Raw genomic sequence first — 22,128 nt, 5'->3', positions numbered from 1 at the left:
CTTCCAGCAGAAACTTTTGATGTTATCAGAACTTCTATAAATGTCAAAAACACCAAAAGAAAAAAAAAAAAAGGTGTAATCACCAAAGTAAAAAATGGATTCCAGGCTCAATTAATGATACTGCCAAGTATAACTTGGCCATCAAATGTACATTGATGACATAATTATTTAAAATGTAATTTAACAATTAGTGTTACTTTAAAGATAATCATGTACTAATTTATATAATATTATACATCAAATGTACTTCAATAAAAATAAGTTAATTAATTTAAAAAAGATAATCATGTACTATCTTATGATAAGTTCTTAGAGACATAGCTATAACTTACTTTTTATCAATTTCCTTTTTTAAAATTTAATTTTATTTATTTTTTTATACAGCAGGTTCTTATTAGTTATTATATATATATTAGTGTATATATGTCAACCCCAATCTCCCAATTCATCACACCACCACCACCACCCCCGCCACTTACTTTTTAAATTTCACTAAATTTTACTAATATGATCTGCAATATAGATTAGTATTTGACATACAATATACCGTTTGGAAGAAAAAGCCCTTAAACTTGTAACTTCACTAACTTTTATTAGTCTCCAAACCTTGAAGTATCAGAGACAATAATCAAAATCTCCAGCACCTGGACACATAATCACTTGATTACTTTTTTCAGTTGTTCGATTTATTCTGGGAACAAAATGGAAACAGTAATGAACAAATGATCATTAGGTACTCTTTGACCACGGTAGTGTAATGACATGTTGCTCGTCAAGAAAATCTTCTTCCTCCTCATCCGTACTGCTTTCAGAAACTGTCAGCCAGGACTGGGTTTCAGTATCTCTTTCAGAAGAGCTGGAAATACATTAAAAGATCAATACACAATATACAGAACCAGGTTTCAACTCTTCATTTATCTTCTGATCAATACTACACACGCTGAAGTCATCGAAGGCAGGCAGACGTGAGGGGGCCGTCTTAGACTTAGACCATAATTTTCAATGTGCCCAATACACCAAGCCTCCTTGTAGTGAGAGATCCCCATCATTCTCCCTGTCCCAAGAAATAAAGCCGCGGTGGAACCAAGGAGAGAAGATTTTATGGTCTCTTGTTGTGTCGTTCACTGATGATTCAGAAGGTAGTTCACAAACTTACAGAGCCTCCGGGTCATCGTTAAGAACATTCATCATTACATTGGCTCTTTAACAGAATCCCGGTGAATAGACTGCCAGATAAATCACCTCTTTTGTGTACAGTAAATTAGGACTATGTGGATAGCCAGTCAAGATATGCCAAAGCCAAAATTCAGAACAGCAATTTTATAGTTATTTTGTTGCATTTTAAGGTGGAAAGGAACTCGTGGAAACTCTAGTGTGTTGCTGTCTGAGATTTGGGGAAAGATGTAGAATGGGGGAACAGAGAGGAGCCTGCATAGTTCAGATATTTTGGTCCAAGTTATCCAGAATTTCAGCCGATGTATGCTATTAAATAATATCCAATAGCTCACCCTGTGACAGATAGAACTCTTCTTTGGATTTTATGCCCAACACAGGCTAAACCAGCATTTCCTAAACTGTTGTCGGTAGACCAGTTCATATCTAACTATGATTAAAAAAAAAAAAAAAAGTTTTCACTGGTCTGAGAAAAGAAGGACAAGGTAATAACTTTTTCATGAAATTTTTCATTTTAAAGAACTGTGCTTTATTCTATTAGTATATTCTCTTTATATTTAGTACTAAATGTCTTTCCTTTTATGAAATGATGGTGAGAGCATGAAGTTGGTTTAGTTACTTTGTTCCTAATGACTTTTTTAGGGAAAAAAATAGCAACTTTATATTGATCCCTTAAAAAAAATATTCATGGTGTTAGAAATGCAAAAATCCTCAGACCACAGCTAAATGATTTCCTCCTTCAGAAAGACAAAGTAATGGACTCTTGATTCCCTTTTACTGCAATATTAGACTTCAACCAATCAAAGGAATTTACAATTCAAGGGACTTTTATTTTACATTTATCTCAGTCTTTTTAGAAGAATCCCTCTTCCTTTTTCAGGGAATTCCAGTATGTCAAAAGTAGCCTGACATGATAGATTACTTTTCTGAAGATTTATTAGTATAACCCATGTTCCTTATAAACAGATCACCATCTCTAAATAAATGTTCTTATGTAAGGAAACAATGAAGTTATACAGATTAAAATATGCTACCATTAATGATCTAGGCTTGATTTCAAGGAGACTTCTCAATATTCTATTCTATACATTGAGTAAGAGGCTATTAATGCAAAGTGTTGAAATTCAGTAAGTTAATGAATGCAAGCAAGGCAATTGTTTTTCAATATAAGAAGAAATGCTGAAGGATTATTAAATTCCAAATTTTTTTTCATTTTCCTGACACACATTGTGCAGCAGAGAATTATCTCTTCACGTTAAAGTAAGAACTTCGTAAGCCTTTCACTAAATCCTGATAATAGGTCAGCAAAGGACCTAAACATTTTACAAAGAATGGCCATATAAAGTACACACATGAGGACAACCTTTCTTTTTGTTGTAAAGATAACTAGTTGGGGCTTGTCAAAAATTTTATTATGCACTGTCTGTACATATAAGCTGCAGATTTAACCTACCTCTGTTCCTCAACTCCACATGGGCCCCTCACACGTGAGCTTTTACGGAAATTCCAGGTAGTCTGACTTGTATTCAGCGAATGGTTGTTGAAGGCTGGTAACTCTTCTGAGGTTAGGCTGTAAAGTTTTTCTGAAGGATCTGAAATATTTTATTTCATGCATTGTCAACACATAAATTCAAGAAACAAATGTACAGCATATGGTGCTGGAAGTTTACTCAAAGTAAACTACAAGCAGTACAAAGATGGTCAGTACAGATTTTCAATCATCTCAATTTTTTAGTGTTGGTGGGGTGGGCTGAATGTGAGGTACGTTTGATCTGAGATTCCAAATGAGGGCATGGGTATCGTCACTTTAATCACACTGATTTATTTTTAGCAAATTCTCCAATTTTTTCAGCTTTGTTGAGATACAATTGACATGTAACATTGTGTAAGTTTAAGGTATACAATGTGTTGATTAGAGACACATATATTGTAAAATGATTACCACCATAGTGTTAGTTTATACCTCCATCATTCCACATAACTACCATTTCTTTTTTGTGGTGAGAACATTTAAGATCTTCTCTCCTAGCAACTTTCAAGTATACAATACAGTATTACTAACTATAATCACTATGCTGTATATTAGATCCCCAGAAGTTATTCATCTTATAACTTATTCATCTTATAAGTTTATACCGTTTGACTAACATCTCCCCATTTCTCCCACTCTCCTCTCCTGGTAACCACCACTTTTCTCTGTTTCTATGATTTTGGCCTTTTCAGAGTCCCCATAGAAGTGATATTTGTATAGTACTTGTATAGTGTAGTACAGACAGTATTTGTCTTCCTCTATCTGACTTACTTTACCCAGCCACACTGATTTTTTAGTATACGAATTTTGATTTTTTGACATTTTAAGTGTCAAATGCCCTGAAAATTCCCAAAATTCCAAAGAAAATCAAGTGAGCCTCTTTAAAGTTACAATACTGGGCAACTCCTAAACTTGCCTGAATGTTAAATACTTTATCATATCTTTTTATCTTCTAAGAATTAAAAGGTTTGCCCACACACAGTCTGAGGCAATGGTTAGTCTTGGAAAAGCTACCCTTTCTTTTTAGACTTCCTTGCTTTGTTTGGGTAGGTAATAGCCTTGTGTATGTGAAAGGGGTGAAGCCTTAATCTTCTTCCTTTTCATGAATCTGGCCGGTGATTCAGCCTGAGTAAGGACAAATAGTGCAAGCTAAATAAGCAAACGTATAAGCAAACACATCTTTATATGAACTACCAAAAAGTCAAGTATAGAAATAAATACAATTGCTATGTTAGGTCATAATGCCCTCATTTTGTCATTGATAAAGTTGTAAGAGCCATCTAACTTATACATGAGGTTATGTTATGCAGACTTTTAAACTGTTAAAACTACTGGCTGCTGTTCCTCCCTTCACTCTTATGAAAGCGCCAAGATCGGAAGGATCAAACACCAAATTGCGAGTATTATACACTTGACAAAAGATACTTTTGTGGTGGGGGGCTGGTTAGAAATAACTTGAAGTTTTTAAGCAAGCAGAGCTTCCCCTACAGAAGGTAACTTAGATTATTCCTCCTGCAAGATAGAGCTCAATACATTTACGACTGGAAGTGTCCTTAAAATCCCAGTGACTTCTAAATTACGATACGTGGAGAAATTCAGTAGGCTGAGGGATAAGGCTGCGGCTCCCACCACCACCCCAAAGCAAGCCCGACAGCTTTCCCTGGTCTCGTTTATGTTTGGGAACTCTCTATTTGATTAATTTTGAGAAAAACAAAAGATTCCTCAGCTAAAATTTTTGTCCCATCCCCACTTGCTGGAGATTAGGAAATTGAGGGCCCTCCGGGGATTGATAACTTATTCAAAGTCATGTAACTACATAACAGAAGAACTGGAACTCAAACTAAGCTCTTTTAGCTCACCAAAATAATAAATCACTATGTTCCAGAATCTAATTCTTTAGCATTAGGCTACTATCTTCTCTCCTGTTTTTCCACAAGATGAAAGAAAACAGGCAGGCAAGGTCCCTTCACATACTCCAGTGATAGAGAATGTTACCCGTGGGAAAGCAGTCAATTCAGAATTTGGAATTGGTAGAACCACAGTGCTAAAACCCAATGGTGATACTTAGATCTAAGGAATCCCACCAGGAGAGATATTCAACCTCTGTTAGGCATTTGAGTCCTAACTGAATGAGTGCAGAGCTAATTCAAATTGTGAAAATAGGATGAGACTATTTTTGTAAAATTATTCATTCTCACAATTATATTTCAGAATACCTTGTGAAGTTAGCAGGAACAAAGGTGACATCACTTGACTTTCAAGGCAGAGAAAAATAAAACTGCTAACAAAAACCCTACTGCAGGTTAGCATTAAAACCTAAGAGGTCAACCGTACAAAAACCTAAGTCTTCTGATTTTCCTCATACAGGACCAAGGAAGCCTGCATTGATGTTTACATTGGAGATTTTACTTTATAACTGTCAAGTCAGCTGATTGTTGAGGAGTGGACTGAAATTAAATCTTTTCTATCCCTGGAGTAAGAGTGTATGTTCTCTGATCACTGAAGAATCTCTTAAATGCAATAATAAAGAATGGCCAAGGAAGAAAATTGACTAAATACAAAGTTCTACAGTGTATTTCTAAAACTCAGGTCATTTAAAACATGTACATAAAACTTTATTCTACGGGGAAATAAACACATATGAATATGGGGATATATGTATACATATAGCTGATTCACTTTGTTATACAGCAGCAACTAACACAACAATGTAAAGCAATTATACTGCAATAAAGCTGTTAAAACAAAAAAAAAGAAATGGAGTAAAGAAGAAAGGCAGGACCAAAGAAACAGGTTAAAAACTTCAAAGAACAAAAACAAAGCAGACAGGCTATTTCCCAATAAGGAATTCATCACCAACAACAAAAACAAGAACTAGATACACATACAAAGGGCACCCCAATGTTCGGGAGGTGTGACACCCAGGACCCTCGCCCTGTAACCTGTGAGCCTGTGTCCAGCCTGCCAGCGTCTTCCTCCTCACCCACGGTCTTGCCTTCTTTATCCTCCATCCCTTCTCTCCTTTGCCTTCACTCTGCCCACACCCTCTCCCTCTCAAGTCATCACAATAGTGATTTGAAGGAAGGATTTCACACTGTTTAAGTGGCACTGTGGTCTGATGGTAAGACAAAGGAATGTGGGGCAGACTTGCCTGGGTTTGTGCCTGGGGACTTCTGAGCACCCAGGGGAGGCAGTTACTGCACCATCCAGAGCCTCAGTTACTGTAGCCACACAGGGGGGACTAAAAGCAGCACCGGCCCCATCTACCTCATGCCCCATCTACCTCACGGGGTAGCTGTGAAGATCAAATGGAGCAACATTTCATGGAAGAATAAACAGTGATTATTACTACTCACTGAATGGTTTCATATTCCTTACATCAGAATGTATTTAATATGTTGACTTTCACTTTTATGTGTCAATTTTTTTTCCCGAAATTCAGATGCCCTAAAGCAAACAGATTGCCATTCTAACCCAACTTAACCTGACTGTCTTTACAAGGGTTATCTAGTTAATTAGCTAACTATAAATCCTGATTAGCCCTTTTACAGTTTAATATCTTACTTGATGGTCAACCTTCTAATTACTCAGGAAACTACTGCCTCACTCTTTTACTTCACAGGCAGTATGGCTACATCTGCTAGTATCAGGTAGACTTTTATTCTTTCTTGTTTAAGAAAAAGTCTTTTCCTCTCTTTAATTACTTGGCTCAGTACCTTTGGGCTCATACAAGTATAAGATTGCCATGGAAATGTAAGAGCCACAAAAACTCTTAAACCACAAATCAGAATGAGTTTAAAACAAATGAATCATTTTTAACTATTGAAAAGATGAATGCTTTACTGTGTATTATTACTGATACTTTCTCGTAATGCGTATCTTCTGATATTTCCAAATTCTTCAGGCTATAACAATATCCAAAAACTGAAAAAGTGCCTTGGTAAGTAAATTATACTGATATGTTGAGTTCATTAAGGGAGTGACTATAGTGTTATTTACAAAGATATTTGTGGAGGGAGTAAAAATAAGGCCTGAACTATAGCTAACTATAATCCTCAAAGTGCCCAGAAAAAAACATAGTTCTAGAACAGAAACAGCTTTTATATGTTTTTGACTAAAAATTGGACTTGTCAAGTGCACCATACCTTACTGTATGTCAAAAGCACCACCCACTGGTTTCTTATATAATTTAACAGTATTTTCAGGACAGACTACGTGCTGGGCACTTAAATGTTAAAATGCATGTGTGTGTGCATGTGTGTGTGTGGAGAGAGAAAATTTTTATAAATATAATATTTAATATATACCTGTACTCAAATTCAATCATTGAACAATTTTATGATAGGGCCTATTATCATCTTTCATACATGGAAATTGATGCAGCGTGAGTTTAAGAAAGTAATTTGCCCAATGTCAAGAAGGTAGGAATTGGTGGTTCTAAGTTTCAGAGCTGGACCCCTGGCCCCAGAGCCTGATTCTCAACCACCCTGCCTTGCTGCCTCTTGTCTCCTGATTCAGCAGGAAGTTGTATCTGCAACCTGCATACATGTGTGCGCACACACACACACACATGTGCGTGCACGCGCGCACATCCCTAGCCCCCTGCCAGCCCCACCTCCTTTTGAAATGGCTCTACTGTCAGCTTCAGCAATCAGAGTCAAAGGAGAAACTACTCAATGTATTATAGTTATTTTCTGTCTTTTCTTCTCCAGGCTCCTTGGCTCTTTTCCTAGAGCTTAGAGGAAGCTGATGTATCTATCCTAGAGCTAACAGAAAACAAGCCAGAAGGTTTGCTGCTCACAAAAAGGCAGGTTTCACAGGGATGCGAACTCATATATATTTGCTTAAGAGTCCAATTGTGTAGCTGTGTCTGTGTGAGACCAGACCTCATGAAGTTTTTCCAGAATGCACCATGAGTAGTGACATGTAGGCAGAATTTTTCTGCCCAGTGATGCTGAACAGAACACAAAAGCCTGTGCTGAATCAGTGAATTTTCTAGAATAAGGGCTGATTGCACCCTAGCATCTGTCCCCTCACTGACTGTTGGGACGATTCAGCTGATGTGCTGTCTTCTTCCTTCCTCAGCTCCAGGTGAGTGTCTCCAAAGCTGTGCACTCATCCAAGGCCAATCTTCCCAGATAGAAAGAGAGCTGTTCCTGGGTAGAGTATGTATAAGTGATTGCATTCTGCTCCTGAACTATCAGAAAGGCCTGGCAGTTCACAGGCTACATAGTGGGTGCTTGCTTTTATATATGAAAAGTTATGTATTCTAGTGAAAATATTGGTGTTGGAGTACGAGGAAATAAGTGACATGGAGAAAAAGTGAAGCATGTAAGGACAAACCTGACAGAGGAAATGGAAAAGCTGAGAGGTTAGAAACAAAAAAAGACTACTGTTTATAAAATATTTCATTTGTAAATAATGGAACTTATCAATTTATCAAAATAAAAAACCTTTCACCTTCTGATTTAAAATTGTATGATTATTCTTTTGATCCAGTTCAGACCTGACATGCTTCATTTTAGAATTGGCTTTTAATGTGAGAATTACCTCCAAGGATATTTCCATTTGATTTTTAGTAATGTGGAGTCAGGCAAATGAATGACGGGTAAAGATGGATCACAATCTCTCCTCCCCCAATCCCTAATGAAACGAATGGAAAAAGCAGAAAAATAAAAAATAAAATAAAATCATAAAAAGAACCAAAGAAAGAGGTGCAAGTTCACATAATAAACTTTGACAAGGGACAACCAAAGGAATAAACAGAAGATTCATTAAGGTATAGCTGGGGGCTACTGCTGTCCACCCCCTCCCCTCCCCACCCAGTAAGCACACAAACTAGTAACAGGAAAAGGAGAGTCATCTAAGGTGCTGACAAGTCTCACCAATACCACACGAATTTAGAGAAATGTGTGTGAAGGGGAAGTAAGGAGAAAACATTATAAATATTTTTAAGCCCTAAAACATCCACCAGAAGATCTCAGCAGAGGCAAGAAAATTGCAAACTCGCAGGTGTCCCCCCAGGGACAGAACACAATTGAAATCAGGTCCAGTAAAATTTGGTGTTTAATAAAATCCAGAAAAAAAGACAAAAAAGCCCAGATCCTCCAACAAAAGAGGTTAAACTCCCCAGTCCTTCATGTATCCTTCCTGTGCCTTTGAGCCAGCAGGATACAGAAAAGAGTGCAACAGTCAACCCCCAAATAATAGCTCCAAAGAGAAGATTAACACATCTCAGTACAAGTGGAGACAGTTTCAGGGATAATGCGGTCTCACTATATCAGAAAAGACAGAAGATATGAGCAAAGACACCCACAATGCATGTGAGCAAGTAAGATACATGGAACTGACAGCAACTAATTATGCAAACAAACTGGAATCCAAGAATCCATAGCACACAAAGAATGATTAAATGAAAGACCAATCTGATAGATAACAGATCAAGACTATAACAAAATCCCCCCCTAAGTCCTTGGGCTACAGAAGAAATAATGAAAATGACATTTTTAAAAAGAATAAAACTAATATCAAAGATCAAACAACAGCATGTCAGACATCAAAAAGGATAATAAATTAAATGATCACTTTTTCCTGGACTGTATCTTGCACCAGAAAAAAACAAGCTATAATGAACATCACTGAGACGATTTAAAAAAATTAGATACGCACTGTGGATTAGAGAATTATAGTGTATCATTGTTAAATTTCCTGATTTTGATCATTGTACCATGGTTATATAAGAAAATGCTATTGTTTGTGGAAAATACACTGAAGTATTTTTTGGAAAAGGGTCATGATGTTTATAACTTCTTCTCAAATGGTTCAGAAAAAGTGTTGTGTTTGTGTGTGTGTGTGTGTACATATATGCAAATGAGGTAAAAGACAAACAGGTGGTGAACTGGGTAAAGTGTATATGGCAGTTCCTTGTACTATCCTTGCGTTCTTGCAAATTATCTGTAAATCTGAAATTATATCAAAGTAAAAATTACCCAAAAACGTCAAAGCAATACCTGTAAAGGGCTAATTTATTAAGTCAATCAATAAAGAATGGACTAAACCCAGCTGAAAATTGAAATTCTGACATAGAAGATGTCAGTAAATGCAAAGGAAGATAAAAACAGGTTAAAACAGTTGAAGAAAATGTAAGAAGATCCAACATAAACAAAACAGGTCTCAGCAGGAGAAAGCCAAATGGAACAGAAAAGCAACTCAAATATACAATAGCAGACAATTTCTCTGAAAATAAGGAGGAACTTAAGTGCTTTAAGAATGCTGACTTACTGACACTGAAACATAATCCTGGTCCAGTAACTAAATTTCAAAGATTAAGAAAAAAATTCTTCTAACATCCAGTCAGGAAAGAAGCAAGTCACATGCAAGAGAGAGGGTGAAGTAAAAAATTGGAGACCTCAGACTATTTCACAGCAAATTCAGACCCAGGAGACAATGAACCAGTATGTTCAAGGTTGAAGAGAAAAGTGACCCAAGGAAATTACCCGCAGTCAATTTGCCATTCAAATACAAAGGTAGCAGGCATTCTCAAACATGACAGGACTCCAGTAATAGAGCTACCATGAGCTCTACCTGAGGGACAGAAGTATTTGACAATTAAATTCAACCAAACAAAAGTTAAATGGAAAAACCACACCAAAGGACTAAATAGCACCATATCCAGGGACAGAGGACACTGGAGAAATGTCTACTGAGTGCAGAGGAGAAAAGCTGTGATCCACTAAATTAATCTAGCTAACTTGCCAATTGACCATAAAGATAAAACTCAGACATTCTCCAGAATGCCACAATCAAAACTTCTAGAAATGAATCAAAATAAAAGGTTCAAAATTGGGAAGTCTTATAAAAATGCAGAATCTCAGGCCCCATCCCAGACATAAGAATCAGAATCTGCATTTTAACAAGACCCCTGGGGGATCTGCGTACACATTGAAACTTGAGAAACATTGCTTCAAAAGATCAAACCAGGGCTTCCCTGGTGGCGCAGTGGTTTAGAGTCCGCCTGCCGATGCAGGGGACGCGGGTTGGTGCCCCGGTCCGGGAGGATCCCATATGCCGTGGAGCGGCTGGGCCTGTGAGCCATGGCCGCTAAGCCTGCGCATCCGGAGCCTGTGCAACGGGAGAGGCCACAGCAGTGAGAGGCCCGCGTACCGAAAAAAAAAAAAAAAAAAAAGTGAACAGCTCACTTCTCAAAGTGTGTTGGGCAATGGCTTTTATAAAGCAACAGAGATTAGCCACTCACTGAGTTTGTAGGAAGGAGAAAAAAAAATTTTTTTCTGTCCGCATGAAGGATGAAGGTCCTTAAGCCACAATTTAACTGTGTATTATGTGAGCTAAGGGGACTACCTCTGATATGGCTGGGCACCCACATGTTTTATAACATTTTCAGGGTGACATCGGGGGATAGTCAAGAAAACAGACACAAAGGTTGATGGTTAAAAGAGAAGGGAAAGGCTTGTTTTCTTGGAGCATGATATGAAGAATCAGGTAGAAGGCAGAGTTAATGTTGTCTAGGGTGAAAAAATAGCATTACCTGCAGGATTTCTCAGTGCATTTAATTCTTTTTCCAAACTGTCTAAGTTTTGTTGATCAGCAGTGTCATCTAAGAAAGGCTCGTCATGGTCAGTATCATCAATATATTCAATTTCTGAAATTTCAGAAGCAGCTCTAGAGAGTGATCGAGCAGCTGTATTTCTTGACTGGGGATGAGAAGAAGAAAGGCGGCTGGAACTTCTTTTCACAGAGTTGCAAAGTGGTAAATTTGCTCTTGAAGGTCTCTGTGATGTCCAGTCTAAAATTAAAAAAAAAAAAATTTTAAATCAACTGTTTTTAAAATTCTGAATGAGTGCTTAAAGATATAAAAGACCAGTCCCCTGAACTTAGAACAGTTAAATTCATGCAACAGAGTTTATGAGAAAATGAACTTTAGATTATCACCCATTTTGGTTTACCTCAATTTGTGAATCCCAAATTACTTTCCCTATGTCATAGAGAACACTTCTGGGTTATTCTTCCCTAATTTTTTCTACATTCAGAGAAAGACAAGCTAATTTTAATATTAACTAAAACAAAACATCTGTAAACCCAGTCAATTCCACAACAATTCAACACCCCAATCTTATCATCTACCCCATAGCCAACCACTGTGCCCTGTATCTTAAATTCTAGGACAATGCCACACTGTGCTTTGTAAGAGGATAGGATAAACAAGGTACCTAGTGAACCAATTTTATTTGATGGTGTGTAACATTCTTCTATTAAAACAGATATGGAGACAAAATAGACCAGTATGCAAAATCTTTTAGAAAAACACAGGCTTTAAAGAAATTGAGAGCACATCTCTAATTTTGCTAAATATGAGTTCACTCTCAGCCACTTTATAGGGCGCTTCAGTGGAAAAGTTCCAGAAGCACAGATCTGAGTCAGGTTATCACTTTGTTCCAGTAGGGTAGTGACCACTTTATCTTGACCTATTTCAAAGGTTGACTTAGTTGGTTTCTTCAATATGTGTGTTTCTTTCATAGTAGGAAAATATAATCCGTTCGACACATACTAACAGAACATAACTATATATATCATTTGGTACTGCTCACAAGCTTCTTTAAAAAAGGCCAAGGGAATGAATATTCAAGGCATAAATTTGGAAATGCATAGTGCAGGTATATTTTTAATATCCTGAATCATAGTTCTGATTTAGATAAATATATATTAAATGTAAATAATTTATAAGATAATCTTGCATTCTCTTAATATAAATTGCCTTTGTGTAAAATATTGGATTCTTTAAAGAAGTGCTATTGTCATTATCATAAAAGTCATGATTTGACTTAACATATGCCATATAACATTATGCCCACTCTATTGACTCAAAGGAAAATGTAAGATTTAGAAGGGTGGCTACAGACAACTGTCATGTATTAAACGGTTAATGATTATTGAGTCTGTCTTTTATTTTTAACTTAAAAGATCTATTTTGAAGGTAGCTAGTACTCTAAGAAGAATCTTAATGCAGTATGTAATTATTTAAGCAATTAAAACTGACTAAGGTAAGTCCCAAAGGGCACCAATTTTAATGAACATTTCAAAATCAATTTTGAAAACAATTTTTGTGGGAGTGAAATTGTGAATAAATTAAGATTCTGACCTTTTTGAGTCTGTGCTCAGAGACAATTCTGAAGAAACATAACTGACAAAAACGTGCCTATGTTTTTTAAAAAATAAATGTAAATATCCCTAAGATTTATTTTAATGACTAGAATTTGGAAATGATTTTACCTGTAATATGTAAGGAATCAATATTTTATTTATAGCCATCAAGAAAAGCAAACTTGCCATTCCCAAGAGTGAAGTAGTAGTAGGAACAGTAAGGGTGGAAGTAAAGGTCAGAGAGTATAACAGTAATTCAGCTATATAAATAGAAACTTCTAGATCTATGGAGAAAACCACACCCTTCTATTTGTATTGTGCTATGTCTCAGTCAAAATTAAAAGGAATTTAAAACTCATTAAAATAAACAAACAAGGACACCAAGGGGGGAAATCGGCGGGGGGGATGGTGGTGGGATGAATTGGGAGATTGGGATTGACATGTATACACTGATGTGAATAACATGGATGACTAATAAGAAAAAAATAAATAAATATTAAAAAATTAAAAAATAAACAAACAAAAGAAGTTATTAGGAAGAACTGGACTTCTGCCAACACAGGCAAACATGAGGTGAGAAAAATTTAACACAGAGTACAAACGCTTGCTGAACTCTTATAACAACATCTGGCTGCTACAGTATTAGAGGTTAATTGATCCCAGCTGAGAAAAAAATAGTACACTGGGGTTGGATCAGACTTATGCTTAGCACACAACAAAGAGACAGACCATCTTTCTTACTGGACATATACTCAAAAGTGTAATTTAAAGTACCTAAAACATAGAAAGACAGTGAGGCTTCAGGTTGGTCCTTGATTTTATTTATTTTGTTCATTTAGGTACGTCATTTCCTCTGGTGTTTCCTGTATAATCTTATTAATGTTATTGCTAGGGTTAAGATTAGAGAACCAGTTAAGATGGGCACTAATGAAAAATGCCACGACTAAAGGGATCATCCCATATTTTTTTAAAAGTCCAATTTGTAGATTATAAAACATAAGAAATTCCTTTTGGAAGTAACTTATGCTATCATTGGCAATGTAAATAATATTCCCATATATGTTTCAGGAACTCTTAGAAAATACATTTTTTTAATGTATAAATTCTCAGTAATTTACACAGTGGAGCAAGAATATCAAAAGACAGTAATGTTTTGTGACCTTTATCCAGGGAAAAAATATTGAGTCCTTTGGTCAGAATGTCACTTGTTATTGAAAGAGTTTGCAAAAAGCATGTTGCTCTGCTTATGTTTCATCCAATTCTAATGTTTTATTTAGAATAGTAATAATTACTATTGTATTAAAGGCTCTTCAGTGAGTGATTAATATTTTAATAAATATTAAATATATAAATATATATAATATATATTATATATTATATATATATTATATAGAATTATATAAATTATATAAATTTATTATATATTTAAATAAATAAATATATATATAAATAAATATAATTAGTATTATAATTTATTTAATAAAATCCTTTGATTTCACTCATGCTACTTCTGAAGATCTCAATATACCTGTGCCCTATTCTTTCCTTGTGTTTCCCCAGAGCATTTTCTGCTATCTCGTTTGAAGCAAACTGCACGAAGGCCTCCCCTGTGCTTCTCCCCTGGTAGTCCATCGTCAGTGTTATATATATCGGCATTCTTATGCCCATTAATGTAACCCATAGCACCATTTTACATTATTTTCCCAATATTTCACTGGTCTTATTACTAATCATAGCCTATATTCTTGAGCTAATACCAAGGACAATTTCTTCTGTTATATTTATAGTATATCTGTGATCAGTGTTAATCTATAATTTCCTCAGATTACAGAGATAGGAAGTTGGAGTCGGGGAGCAGTAGGTTTGGACAGCGGGTGGGGAGAAGCAATGGACTTTCTGCTCAACACACATGTATTTCATAGCTATCATGTTTTTATATTCACAAACTTAAAAATCTTACAGAAAGAGGCATTCCTTTATATACTGGCATCAGTTCAGAACTTAAGATTTCTGTAACTTGTGGCATAGTCAGGAAAATTTCATTTTTATTTCAGGCCACTATCTCTGTCCAGAAAGACATCTCTTTCCACCTCTAATTGGGAAGTCTTAATAATGCTTTAAGATTTGGCTGAAATGTCACCTACTCTCTAACATCTTAAATATCAACATGTTTCAATGGCAAAGCAATTATTTTACTATCTCCATTCCTAAAAGACTGCACATGCATCTACCTCTATTATAACTGATCATATGTACTATTATTAGTTACCTATCAGTCTCCAGAAGCATGTTACTTACTCATGGATCTTTCATAAATCTTTTATTATTAATACATATGGTGCAATTTATGTATTTACATGTCTATACAGCAGTTTTCTCAAAGTATGATTTTTGGACTATCTACATCAGCATGACATGGAATTGTTGATAAAATAAATGCAAATTCCTGGACCTTATCTCAGCCTTAATGAATCAGAATCTCTAAGAGTGACAATGAAAAATCCTCATTGCAACAGGTTTCCCAGGTGATTATGCTCATGCTCACATTCGAGAGCCTTTGAACTGGACTCTAAGCTCTCAGGCTTCTGGGAAGAAGGCTTAATTTATATCACCAGCACCAGGCCTCAAGCAGGTGCTCCTTCAAATGTTTTTTATAGTGAATTATTGACTTCAACAGATCACTCTAAGTTTATACTTAAAGGCATTTGGCTGCTTACATATAAAGATTTGTCTTAGTAACAAATTCTCATAGCATGCATGTGAACTTGTTTTTAATCAATATATAGTGACTTTAAAAGTATCTTTGACTGCCTCAGAAGGAAGCAGCCAGAGTATTTAAAGCTGCCCTAGACTTTGATGTGAGAATAGGTATCTAATTATAGAGCCAAAAAACATTTATCATAAATAAATGGATTTTCCACTAAAAAAAAAAAACCTTTAATAATCTGACAGGTTTTCAACATAAATGAACATGGAAAGAATCTCAGCTAGCCAAGTAGTTTTAATCACAGGATTTAGGGCAAGAGAGACATATAAACCTTACATATTTGGGCAAATCATATGTAATTAAATTTCTAGCTTGAAGGTGGCCTTCAGACGAAGGCAAACAGTCCCCTTTGTCAAGTGTTTCTCCTAAACCATGGGCTCCCCAAGATCAGGGAACGTGCCTTATGCAACCATTTTCTCCCAGGGCCCGGCACAGTACTGTCATACTCAACACGTGTATTGAATTGCCTTAATTCCTCAGTCATCTATTACAACTTCATATGAAATTCAGCACAAAGCAAACCTACTTCAGAAGGTATTTTAGGATAACAATAATGATCTAATAATAGTATTGATTTAAATCATGCCAAAATTCTCTGCATACCCTCACTAGGAAAATACTGCAAATGAGCATTCAGTATGTCGAAAGAGTTATCCTATAGAAAATCTTGAAATTATTTTGGCTAGAAAATAGAGTTAATGAACTGAAATCAAGATTCCAGGGCCAAAATATTAAGCATCAGGTTTAAAGCAGAGGTTTCTTAACCACAGCAGCAAGTAGCAATCTTATGGCTTTGTGTGATCATAATACGAATCAAGAAGAGGAGTATGCAAAATCTAGTATAGATATACTCTTTCCTGAAAGTGTAATGAAACCCAGCATGTATTTTATAAGCGTTGTTCAAAATATATGCCATATCCTGAGCTACATTTTAAAAATATTATTCTCTAATACACTGTTACAGAAAGGAGCTAAGACTGTAAAATTTATGTTTTTGAGAAGAATAAAGACTACTCTTGGTTTTTTGGTTTTGGAAGAAAAGTCCAGGACAGTTTAAATGAGTAAGTTTAAATTAAGTAACTGCAAAAACTAATTTTCAGGTGCCTAGTAGACTGCTAAGAGACAAACTAATAAATGACGTGAGCCACCAATATGGCACTGCAGTCTTACAGCCAATCTTACCAGTCTTTTGCTGTGTTCTCCTTGATGGGTTCTGGGCTCTCTTCAGAACACCCAAGGCAACTGCATTATCAGCATAGGCACTTATGCTATGGTCTGGGATCCATTCTCTGTCTCCTAAAAATGGAAAAATGGTAAAATTATATAAAGTTGGAAAAGAGGAGACATCCATATTGTTGCTTTATTATACGTATTGCCTTACTGGATAATATTTAGCTAAATAAAAAACATTTTTAACAGTGAGGTGTATATTATGAAAGAAAGCAAAAGGAATAAATTCTAAATTGCAAAGATATTGCACACACACACACATACAAGTTTGAACAGAAACAAATATTTTAAAAAGTATACAGCAATATAACATAAAATATAATCATTTGTATGTGAAAAAATATATTTGAATACATAGGAAATTTAAGAATACAGGAGACACCAAGACATGGCTTTAAAAGGAAATTATGGATATGTCTCAGAAATCTCACAGATCCTAAGATTTTAAGATGGCATTTAAGAATTATCGTACAATACTTAACATTGATTGATTGCTAGTCAATCAAGTGAGTTGAAGAATTACTATTAATTTATTAAGGGCCACACTTCTAAAATACAAAAATAATCTCTCTCAGTCTCATTATAGCCATGTTTTCTGACAATAGCCTTAAATATAAATATATGGCAACTCAAACAGGGTTAATAATTCCAGCCAGAAAAGAAAAAAATGATTTATTTGTTGAACAGAATTGCCCAATATTTCCTAAGATGTTGACAAACTGTTTTAAAAAAAGGTGTCAGAAAACTGTTAGCTTGGTCCACAGGCCGTCTGATTTTATGTCTGAATTTACCTGCAATTGTAATCCTAGTACTGGAGTAGCTGCATTCTAAGCTATGAGAAGGAAGTAAGTTGAGTCTTTCATTTTTATCACAAACAAAGAATCTTTCAAGTCCTTGATATTTTTCAGTTATGGGCTTACTTCTGAGGGCTATTTCTTGTAATAACTAGGAAGCAAAATATTCAACAAAGTTAAGTTTATTTTATCTCATCCACACAAACCAGCATGTTCATTCACTGAGCATCTACTATGTTCTTGGCATGGATTCTACCCACATCAAGTTTAGGTTCTAGTTGTGGAGACATAAGTAATCACACAACATTTATATAGAGTAAATTCGGAAAAATGCATAAACCACAATTACAGTAATAATCTGAAAGTTGCCATCAAATCTAAGGAGGACAGAAGTTCATGAAAAAAAAAGTAAAGTTTTCCTATCTCTTTCCTTTCCTTTATTTTCTTCCCTCAGTGTATTTGCACATAAATTATTCTGGAAAATAGAGTCTCTCTCATATGCTGTGCTTTTGTACTAGTAGTGTCTTTGTCTATACATAAAATAACTTCAGAGAAAAAGTAAAATACTGATGGAAACAAATCTGATCTGATCATGGTCACAGAGAAAGTCCAAGTTAACAAAACATTCACCATGAATAAAATACACAAGTAGGAAACTGAGGCAAGGGTGAGCTAAGTAATTTGTGAAGTTTATACAGGTAGAAACTAGCAGACCTAGATTTTGAATATATAGATCTGGCTGATCTGAAGCCTAGGCTTACTCAACCACCCTATGAATTCATATTTTGATATGCTTTCATCCTAGGGAAGAATATAAATATGGGATTAAAAAAGTACATGGGTCTAGTAGGAAACAAATTAGAGATGCACCAGTGAGAGCTCTGGATGGACTTAAAATATAATCAGAGTGGCTATCAGTATTTAACAGTTCCCTAAAGCATCTAACTAATGCCCAGATGCAGTCTGTTTCAAGGTGGTAATCACACAAAGAAAATTACGATAACTCTATTCAAATGTATAAATCATATAAATGATATTACAAAACCAAGCTAGTGACCAATAAAACACTTCCTTCAAAGACAAGTCCAAGTCCACCCTACTCATGACGTCTTCACTGGCTCTCCCAGACACTGATCAAAAATTCACAGGACCCCTTCAGCTCTAGTGGAGCTCATATTTGGATCAGACAATTGAAAATATGGAAGTTTCTTTTAGAGCCTAGGCTAACAGAGAACAACGAGAGTGAATTTGCTTGTTTGCCCAATGTCACCAAGTTAACTATTGGAAGTTTCAGATTCAAAACAAAGAGCCCCTGCCTAGTCCATGTTCTTCCTGGCACATGCCCCTACCTCACTGCTGCTGCTTTACAACTTAGTACTCAATTCCACACCTTTATGAAGAACTCAATTTCTGGAAACTAAAGTGCAAAATGTACTGTCTTATACTCCATTTTGAAGTCAAGTAATGCCATTGCTTAAAATTGCCCCTACTGTCCACTCCTGAATTTTCTACTGGAGCATAACTGATTTCTAAATAGTTTCTGCTCAGGGAATGGTTTCTACTAGGGCAGGGGAAGAGTAAAAGCAGTTCATGTAGAGTCATTAGGGATGAAGAGAAAGTAGATTCTACCACTAAGTGTAAAGCACTGTGGTTCTAGGATATAATCATTTACCACTTATTTTTTTTTTTACAATAGAAGTATAAGAGATCAAAATTAGTAGTTTTTTAACATTTCAATTTTAATGATGAAATACTTTAAATATATAGATGTGTACAACACATAATATAACTTTCTCACACAATATCAGTAATCTAAAAGACTTGCTTCAAATTTCTATACCAAAAATATATATATTAGACTTTATAAGTAGAATTTATTGTATTATTGTATTGAAGTTGACATACACTATTACAATGTAAGTTTTTGACTATTATTTCATCTGAGTGTACCCATAAAAAGTTCCAATTATCTTAAATGTTTCCAAAAATGCTATCAGACTTATATATACCCTATGTATCCTTTCATATTTAAATTTTAACATCACATTTTTGAGATGTATCCACGTTAATAAAAGTAGCTATGGGGCCTCCCTGGTGGCGCAGTGGTTGAGAGTCCGCCTGCCGATGCAGGGGATACGGGTTCGTGCCCCGGTCTGGGAGGATCCCATATGCCGCGGAGCGGCTGGGCCCGTGAGCCATGGCCGCTGGGCCTGCGCATCCAGAGCCTGTGCTCCGCAACGGGAGAGGCCACAACAGTGAGAGGCCCGCATACTGAAAAAAAAAAAAAAAAAAAAAAAAAAAAAAAGTAGCTATGTTTCATTCATTTTAATTGTTACATTGCTTTCCATTAAGTGAATTACCACAAATTATGTACCTGTGAGTTTTGCCAAATGTCTTTTATTAGGTTACAGAAAATAATGTCCCCCCCAGGGCAGAGGTCAGGCAGGCTGACACCCAGTATAAAAGAATTGGGCTCTATATGCTCAGAATTCCTCTCTTATAACACAGCACATAGCATGTGCAGGTGTCACCTAGCCCTCCGCATGATGCCCTGTGGAAACTGGAAAATCAGAGCCCTTGTTTGTTCTGTTTGCAGAAATTCATTCTATGATTAATTGTTTTCTTCATTGGGGGAAAGGGAGAAGCTCAGCTGCCGTGGGCATTGATTTGGGGAATCTGTTATTGGCTAAATTGTGGGAATGTCTTCCTAGAAGGGATTGGGGTTTACTTTTGCCAGATACATCAGGGCATCAATAGACATGGATCAACATTAGTGTTAATTTATTGGCTTGCAGATTCCAAGTAAGGAACGTACATTCAAACTCTAAACCAAAGCTGGATTAAAGTCCAAGATTTCCATTTTTCAGATAAGATATTTATTGACTTGGGCCAGATCCCCTGCAAAAATCAGTTTCCTTTCATCTTGTTGTACCTGTGAATATGTTTCCTTGTGTACTCCTTCAGAGACTGAGCAGACTTTTAGGGACCTAAGGTTTTTGCAGAGGTCTCAATTCTAATTTCTCACTTTGAAAAGGAAAAAGACCTGTCACTAAGTGGGCATAGAAATCCAAACCCCTAAGCAGAAGTAGTAGCAACTCAATATTCATTCTTCAACTTTTTTGGTACCTCCTTCAGTTTAGGCACCATGGAGATTCATTACAAATGACTGTAAAGTCTTGTTAAAGTGTTTGACTTCCTCAGTTTCCAAATAATTTAACATTTGACTTGTCCAATTTCTAAATAACTTATTATTAATAATCATAATTACTTAAGATTTTTAGTACATAGAACAGAGATTCAAATATAGTTTTTTTTTTTTTTTTTTTTTTTTTTTGCGGTATGCGGGCCTCTCACTGTTGTGGCCTCCCCCGTTGCGGAGCACAGGCTCCGGATGCGCAGGCCCAGCGGCCATGGCTCACGGGCCCAGCCGCTCCGCGGCATATGGGATCCTCCCAGACCGGGGCACGAACCCGTATCCCCTGCATCGGCAGGCGGACTCTCAACCACTGCGCCACCAGGGAGGCCCTCAAATATAGTTTTTAAATTTGGCAATAATGCAATAATGAACCGCTTTATCTTTTTTTCTCTAAGAAGAAACAAAAACTACACCCCTATTTCTTTATTAGCCATATTCCTGAAGAATTACCTTTTCAACCTTATATTTACATTAAGGCACAAAAACTGGTTTTATCTACAAAACTGCATTTAGTTTTTCATTTTAACCAGTGACTATAGAGTAGAAAGCTAGAAAGGATTTATTACAGTAAATTATTCATAATAATGAATTTCATTTAGAAAAGTAGCAGCACTCTTACTATAGTGCATGAGGTGGGCCTTAAATTATCTGTCATGGAAAATCATTTCTTATAATGGCATTTACCATATTAGAATTTGTTCTGCAAGTCATTTATATTCTTTCTCATGTGAGTTACTCTTCAACTATAATGTCGCACACTTTAAATTCAATAGGAAGTAACATTTAAGAATATATTGTGTCAATATGAATTTTTTATGTTTATTTTAAATTTTTTAATACAATAAACATAATTGATATTTACCAGTGGTGACTCTGTAGTTTTAGAATCTTCAGAGTTTGGCCTCTCATGGAGATTGCTAAATTCCAAGGATTCCTTGTCCTCTTGAGATAATTTCCCTTTAATGGAGGCTTTTTCTAAATCTGTACTTGGCAAAGAATCCTTGCTCTCAAGTGATATGCAGGAATCATCATACTTTTGACTACTTTCTATATCTATGCTGTCTTCTTTGAAATTTCTCTCAAAAAAGCTGTTTTCCTCTAATTTTTCAACAGCAGGAGAGTAAGCATCAGGATTCACAATGTCACCAAAATCTGCACTTGAAGTTCCTGCTGTTGAAAACACATATTTACAAAAGTTAAATAAATAAATATAAACAAATAAATTGATTAAACTGTTCACTAACCAAAAGTTCTGTGCTATAAACTTTTATCATTAAAC

The 22,128-nt window shown here is 35.8% G+C and overlaps 1 protein-coding gene across 1 annotated transcript in view; it reads right to left on the bottom strand.

Annotated features, from left to right (window-relative positions):
* Positions 1-572: 572 nt before the first annotated feature.
* ZBBX (zinc finger B-box domain containing) overlaps positions 573-22,128 on the bottom strand; it is a 111,777-nt gene continuing 90,221 nt past the window's right edge. Inside the window, exons 15-20 of the mRNA XM_082625499.1 lie at positions 21,712-22,019; positions 17,651-17,804; positions 16,812-16,925; positions 11,250-11,507; positions 2,627-2,765; positions 573-856 (exon numbers count right to left, since the gene is read on the bottom strand). Coding sequence (XP_082481625.1) covers positions 730-856; positions 2,627-2,765; positions 11,250-11,507; positions 16,812-16,925; positions 17,651-17,804; positions 21,712-22,019 — 1,100 coding nt within the window. The 3' untranslated portion in view covers positions 573-729. The remainder of the gene's footprint in view (positions 857-2,626; positions 2,766-11,249; positions 11,508-16,811; positions 16,926-17,650; positions 17,805-21,711; positions 22,020-22,128) is intronic.

Source organism: Mesoplodon mirus (assembly GCF_964341445.2).
Source record: "Mesoplodon mirus genome assembly, chromosome: 6".
In the NCBI taxonomy this organism is placed as follows: Eukaryota; Metazoa; Chordata; class Mammalia; order Artiodactyla; family Ziphiidae; genus Mesoplodon; species Mesoplodon mirus.
The sequence above is the reverse complement of the archived record's forward strand: the minus strand, read 5'-3'. Positions and strand labels throughout refer to the sequence as shown.